Here is a 7,495-nt window from a genome sequence, read left to right on the forward strand (position 1 = left end):
GATGTTGAGAAGAATTAAAAGAGACAGAAGCAGAGGATGTCAATGGGGAGCCTTGATATTCTTAATCAGCTTTGACTTAAGAAACCCGTAGTAAACATTGACGGCTTCAAAAAAAAAAACAATTTTTGCTGATGTGTACAGAATAGTTTAGAAGGGGAAGATGGAGGCAGAGGGGCTATCTGTGGGGGCTGGAATAGCTTGGGAGACTTTAGCTCCTCTCATAGTGTCCTCTCACCTAGAGTCGAAACGAGGGTAAGCAAGCGAGTGCCTATAGTGCAAAATTTGTGCTTTCACAACTCTGACAGTGAACACTTTTTTTAGCCTTTGTGCCCTAGGCATCTCGCTTGCCTTCCATCACCAAACAACTCTCTAAACAAATATATTTAATCAAAAACTGTGTTTGCTAAGTGCCACTTTAGAGCAAGTGCCCAGCACTCAGAACACTTGTTGGTGAGTGCAAAAGAATAAGATGTGTGCCGTATGCTGTTAGTACTTAGCTGGATTGGTCAGGGAAGGTTTTTCTGAGTAGTAAATATTTGAGTAGAGATCTGAAAATGTTATCCACATGGAGTAGGTGTGGAAAAACATTTTAGACAAAAAAAGCATTAGAAAAAAAGAACAGTTCATGGAAAGACTCTGAGACAAAAATACATAAGGTTGTAAAATTATGTATATGATACTTTTAAGCTATTAAAGGAACAAGAGGTACCACCAAGATCTAGAAAGCACTCTACCCTGTTTGTCTTTATGACTAAAGAGATCAAAGACAATGAAATAAAAATGAGCAATTGGTTATCTTTTAAAATTCCAAAAAGTACTATTAAAGTTTGAAATTCCAGATGTAAATATCATATACTGCTGAACATAGTTGGGCCACATCTCAAAGCAAAAAATGGAAAGAGAGTAGGAATATTGTTGAAAGGAAAATAATGTATATGTAAGAAAGCATATATAATAAAATTACCTAAGTAACAGTTAAATTATTCTCTCTGCAGGGTTATGAGCCGGATCCCAATATAACCAAGTTAGCAGAGCAATATGCCAAGGAGGTATGCTCCTTATACGTAAAGTTATAATTGCCTTTTTCTGTCCCATGATGTTGTTTAACTGGTATGCTTGTGTTTTCTAGAATGGTACCAAGCTGTCACTGACGAATGATCCATTGGAAGCAGCTCATGGAGGCAATGTATTAATTACAGACACTTGGATAAGCATGGGACAAGAAGAAGAGAAGAAAAAGCGGCTCCAGGCTTTCCAAGGTTACCAGATTACAATGAAGGTACAAATTGATGCCTCTCTGAAGGTTTATTAATTCCATTTATAAAGGCCAGAATTGTCTAATCACTCATTCACTTTGGGGAGAGCAAACTGTCTTCCTTTTCTATGAAGGACTCACTGACTATCCCCCAGGGATTTCTCTCATCCAAAAGATTAGCTGTGTCCTTTGGAAAGACACTTTTGTCCTGGTTGAAGGAATCTGCAAGTCATGCAGAAGAAGCTAGCTTTCTCCTCTCACAGCAACAAAGGCATCAGAATGCTTTTACTCTTTGTGCCCTAGGCCTTATGAATTTAGAGACATAAATTTACTTCTGTTGCATGCAATTTCTTCTACTTTCTCCTCTAAGAAAAGCCCCATAATTATATTTTTGAGGTTAGTGCTGGCCTCTGTTTTCTAAGGATTCTCAAACCCAGTCTAGTTTTGCTAACTGCCTCCAGGGCCTTCCCAGGAGAATCCCATCTAGTTTGATATTTTTCATTAAGATCTGAAGTAATGCTTCTCAATCTTGAGCAAGCCTTTGAATTGCCTAGAGGAAGTGGTAATACACACCTGGCAGGACCTCACTCCTCTATGGATTGTGAATCAGTAGATTAGGGATAGGACTCAAGAATTTGCATTTCTACTAAGTTTCCAGGTGATGCAACAATGCTGCTCTAGGGTCACACTTTGAGAACCACTGTTCTGGAGGAATAACCAAAAACTCATGTATGTGTACATTGGGATTTTGTCATCAGAGAAACTAATCTGTTTTAGTTGAGAAAGAGATTAAGCAATTACAGTTGATATTTATTGACAAAGTAATGTATAAATACAAGTTCATGATTTATATGCATCAACATAATGAAGTTTGAGAAATAAAAAGTGAAAATGTCTTTCCCCCATTCCCTTAACGGTGACTATTCCCAGAGCTAGCCAGCATTTAACAATTTGATTTGTTTCTTTGCAGATATTTTCTGTATGTGTATTTGCATATGCCTACACACATACAACAATTGATTTATCATAAATAGTATATTAGATATATTATTCTGAGTTACTTTTTTGATTTTACAAATCTTAGATTTTCTTGTCCATTCATTAATTTTCATTCTTTTTAATGGCTGCATAGAACTCCAAAGTATGAGTGGACCATAATTCACTTAAAATGTTTCCTTTTGATAAATTAGACTATTATTCCAATTAACAAAAAATGCTGCAATGAACATCCTTATACACATTTCTTTGTGAAAATATTACTGGTGAATAGATCCCTAAAAATTTCTGGGTGAAATGGCTTATACTTTTTAAAATATAGAAATGCTGCTAAACTGTCCACCCAAAAAGGATTGATGACTTATACTCCCTCCACACTCTCTCCATTCTTATTTACATTTTTAATTTTAAAAAAAGCTGTATCTCATGCTTTTATAATTTGCATTTCCACGATTATTAGTGAAGTTAAATATCTTTTCATGTTTATTGGCCATTTCCATGTCCTTTTCTATAAACTACCATATCCTTTGCCTGATTTCTTTTTTTACCTATTTATTATTGGTTATAGGAGTTATTTATATATTATGAACAATATCTGGTTATATATGTGGCAAATATTTTTCACGGAGAAATTTTAAATTCCTTGTAGTTTACCTCATACTTACCTTGATCAAACTTAATTTTTTTTTCTGGTGCTGGACTTGTAGACATGAAGAGCAGTAATCTTACTGGTGAATGACAGGTTAAAATGTTATTCTTTACCCTTGTCACTTTTCCAGTATTTTAGAAACTCAAAAGGTTCTGAACCTAGAACTAGAGTGGGAACTAAAATGAAATTTTAGTACAAAGGCAGTAATTTTGAGGTAAGAAATTATGATGGAATGGAGTTTTGAGTCTTTAAGTGAACAGAGGAAATGAATGGGGAAATGTAGCTTTCAGGAATTAACTGTTGGAGAAAATGAAAACTGTTAGGATATTTGCATTAAGAATGAAACATATAGTGCATAGTGCCCATAATCCTGTTTAATGCACTCATATCTCAGTGCTTTTTCAAAATGGTTTTAACTAGTGATAAAGTATGCATCAAGTGCTAAAAACCATAATTTGGAGATAAGCTTAAAATATAACACAATCACATACAAGCAACTTCTACAATATATTGGGGAATAATTGGCGACTTTTGCTATCAATCACATATTACACTAGTAGAGCTCTTTACTCAAATGTCTACTATCTCACTAGACAGAGTACCAGAAAACTGAGTTAGTGGTTTAATTTGGAGTGACGACCTTCCAAATTAAAAAAAAAAAATGACTATAAAGTTTCATAAGTTGAAAGTACCATATATATTTCCCCTGGGTGCCTTGAGCTTATACCCTAATGCGTTTTTAAATATTGAAGAAGACAAATGTGATAGCCACATATAGCAGTCAAAGCACAGTCTTATCCCCATCTCTTCTTTAGACTGCTAAAGTTGCTGCCTCTGACTGGACATTTTTACACTGCTTGCCCAGAAAGCCAGAAGAAGTGGATGATGAAGTGTTTTATTCTCCACAATCACTAGTATTCCCAGAGGCTGAAAACAGAAAGTGGACAATTATGGTAAGCAAGAAATGGGGAATGGAGGATAAGGAGTTCTCTGTGTGGCCCCAACTTGGCCATTCATACCATTTGGTAAATAATAAGCAACCGAGATTATCCACCTACATTACTTGTTCATATGGCATTTATTTTTTTCCAGAAAATTCACAATAGATTTGTATTGCTTATTATCATTTATCGTGTATTTTAATGGAGTAAAACTAATCCCCATCCACATATATCTATTTTGATCAAAATTCTTACTTCTCTTGATCAGCCTGAGCACCAGCCACCACTGCCTACCAACTATTATAAGTTGCATAATTCCTATAATACAATCCCCTTGTTTATATTTATAGAAGCCCCTAATTCAGTGCCTGGTACAGAATGGGCATTTAAAGTAATCTTATTTCCTTCCTCCTCTCTTTCTTTGTTTTGTAAATTGCCTAGACAATTGTTTTGTTCTCTACTTGATTTTGGCCATACAGACACATTTGTTTTCAGGTATGGAACATTTTTAGAATTGCAGCAAAACAAACTTAAAAATTATTTGTCCCCTTAACATAATGCTGCTAGTTTCATCTTGATCACTTATATTCTAGGAAATATTAACCTCATGTCTCTGCTTTACAATATCCCAAATGTCACTTTCTTTGCCAGAAAACTGAATATTACTCAAGTGCCAAAATTTAGTGCCACTATTTTTTTCTTAGCTTTTAGTGATTTAACTAATCTCAATTACTATAACAGTCAGGGTTTTACTGGAAAACAACAGAGTCTGCTCTAGGTAGGTAAATGGAAAGGAATTTCTTATAAGGACATTAAGCAACTTCTAGAGTCTCTGGGGGAAGAGGGTACAATGAATCACACTTTCATACCACATATTTGGAAACAATACAAGCAGGAAACTTGTCCAACAACGCTGTGGTTCTTTTGTAGTCAAAACACCACTGACATAGCACCATAAACTGGTACCTAAGGCCCTTGAAACTAAATGTTAGATACTACATTATAACTGCCCCAGCAGAACCAGATACCTCCAGCTGCATGTGGATCAGAAGATCCAATCTCCAAGAAAATGGCTTCCACTGCATTTACTTCACTTATGGCTCCAAGTCTTGGGTAGGTGCAACTGAGTGGCATGTCTGTACCCTAGCTGCAAGGGAGTCTGAGAAATGTAGTTTATGGCTTACAACTTCTGGAGTAGAGAAAAATGAGCTGTTAATTATTTACATATTCTATAAATGAAGACAGAGTTATTCTGAGCATTAAATCATGTAAAGCTTTTAGTATGGTATCTAATATACAGTAAATATTGTAATTATAATCATTATCACCATCAGCATCTTCACTGTTGATCTAGTGCAGTGATCAGAAGAGATTCGAGCTCCACTATGGCTTCTTAGAAGCCAATCATGACTCCCTTTGCAATGGAAAATTGCAAAGGGAGTCATGATTGTATATCAGGAATGAATTTGTCATATCTAATAAGAGGGATAATTTTTTTACTGTACTTTCTAGCTTGCCACATAAGGACACTAACTTTGGCTAAAATGGCAATTGCCATGTCATCTAGACCAGTGGACCCCAACTTTTTTGACACCAGGGACCAGTGCTCCTATGAGAATCTAATACCTGATGATTTGAAGTGGAGCTGTGGCGGTGATGCTAGGTTGAGGAGCAGCTGCAAATACAGATGAAGCTTCATGCCCTCTCTTGTTGCTCACTCCCTGCTGTATGGCTCGGTTCCAAACAGGCCATAGACTGGTGCCAGTGTGCAACCTGGGGTTGGGAACCCCTGACCTATATTATTGCTTCTGAAACTTTAATGCCCATTTGAATCATCTAGGGATCTTGTTAAAGTGCAGATTTGGTTTCAGGAGGTCTGAGATGGAACCCAAGGTTTGGCCTTTCTAATAAGCACCCAGGTAATGCAGATTCCGCTGTTCTGTGAATTACTTTTTGAGTAGTAAAGATCTAGATGATGAAAATGTGTGAGCAAACAGAACAGAAAAGGTAGAATCACACATAAACCATATGACCAGAGAACAATAGGCATCCATAGAAAATATTTTTTAAAATGAAGAAAGAAGAAAAATGATGCTTTGATCATTGTTCAGGCGATAAGCCTACTCAGCAAACACTTTTAAAAAAAGAAGGAAAGAAAATGTGAGTTTTCCAACTATATACTTCAGGAAGAGACATAGCAGAACATTTTCCTTGAGCTCTATTTTTTATCAGAAGATGATTGAAGTTACAAAGATATATCAACCTAAATCTGTTAAAATGGATCCTTTCAGAAATTTGGGGGGATGGACTAAAAGAAAGCTTTCTAAAATATCATTTATGGAGAAACTTTGCCCTTCTGAATTTTTAAAGAGCTTATTAAACATCTTTAAATTGAATTTACTTTAAAAATTAAATACGTAATGTGTTCACATGGTTGAGATGTTTACAAGGACAAATATGTACTGAACATCTAAATCTACCAGGCATTAGAGATTAAAATAAAAGAATACTGTGCAGTTCCCATGTAGCCTATAGAGTTCAGAGAAACATTTTCAAGTAGGATGGGACCTTAGAGACTTTCTAGTCTAAATTCTTATTTTATAGGCAAAGAAATTATTCTTGGACAGCCTATGTAGAATAGCATTTAGACTCAGCACTTCTGTGATAGATTTTTCTGGGATATTATAAAAGCACAATACTTTCCCTCTAGAACTTATCCAATACAGTAGCCACCAGGTGCATGTGGCTATTTAAATTTGAACTTGAACTAATTAAAATAAAATCGAATTTAAGATTCAATTCCTCAGACACACTAACTACATTTTAAGCGCTCAGTAGCCACATAGGGCTGGTGACTATAGGATTTGTATTTGACAGCACAGACATAGAACATTTCCATCATTGTAGAAAGTTCTATTGGACAGCACTACTGTCTAGAGAATGATTTCCATACACACAATTTCATTTAAAATCAAGATGGGTGCTCACTTTGGCAGCACATATACTAAAATCAAGATGGAAGGAAGGAGGGAAGATATAATCTAGCTCCAAGTTCTGAGATGCCCATGACTGGTATACGATAAGTCATAAAAAAAAAATAGGGTGAAGGGCTTGTTCTAAAAGTATTTTAGAACATTTTTAAAGTAAAAGTGTACTCTTTCAGCAATCGGAGTAGGTTTTTAAGGCCTCCATGCTGGGTGATTTCCAGCAGTGCTGTTCAGAACACTCTAGCAATTGTACCATTCTCTTCATAGTACACAGGCCTTTGGATCCCTTTTTTTTTTAATGCACCCTCTTCTCCCCACAAAGCTTGCTTTTGTATTTTTCAATAATTAGTAAGGCTGTAGGAGTCATAAAAAATCAGAGGGTTCCTTCCTCTGCATATAAATTTTACTGTGGAGCTAAAGTAACCTAAAGGGAGCCTTCAAAAAAAGCTGACACTTCAAAGCACTGCTATCAGGATGACTCTCTGATATACAACACCATTGAAAATGTAATTCTCAGTATTTTATAGTCTCACACTTCTCTCCATGTTAGGGTTGCCAGATAAAATACAGGACACTCGGTTAAATTAAAATTTCAGATAAACATTTTTTTTTAGTATAGCTATGTCACATGCAACATTTGGGACATACTTAGAGTTAAAAAATTTGT

At 35.7% G+C, this 7,495-nt stretch overlaps 1 protein-coding gene across 3 annotated transcripts in view; it reads left to right on the forward strand.

The window, feature by feature from the left end:
* OTC (ornithine carbamoyltransferase) overlaps window positions 1-7,495 on the forward strand; it is an 82,969-nt gene that overhangs the window by 53,138 nt on the left and 22,336 nt on the right. For all 3 annotated transcript variants that reach the window (XM_036226816.1, XM_036226817.1, XM_036226818.1), the window contains exons 7-9: window positions 996-1,049; window positions 1,130-1,279; window positions 3,716-3,853. In XM_036226816.1, the coding sequence (XP_036082709.1) occupies window positions 996-1,049; window positions 1,130-1,279; window positions 3,716-3,853 (342 nt within the window). The remainder of the gene's footprint in view (window positions 1-995; window positions 1,050-1,129; window positions 1,280-3,715; window positions 3,854-7,495) is intronic.

This window comes from Rousettus aegyptiacus, unplaced genomic scaffold, assembly GCF_014176215.1.
Source record: "Rousettus aegyptiacus isolate mRouAeg1 unplaced genomic scaffold, mRouAeg1.p scaffold_m13_p_9, whole genome shotgun sequence".
NCBI lineage: Eukaryota > Metazoa > Chordata > Mammalia > Chiroptera > Pteropodidae > Rousettus > Rousettus aegyptiacus.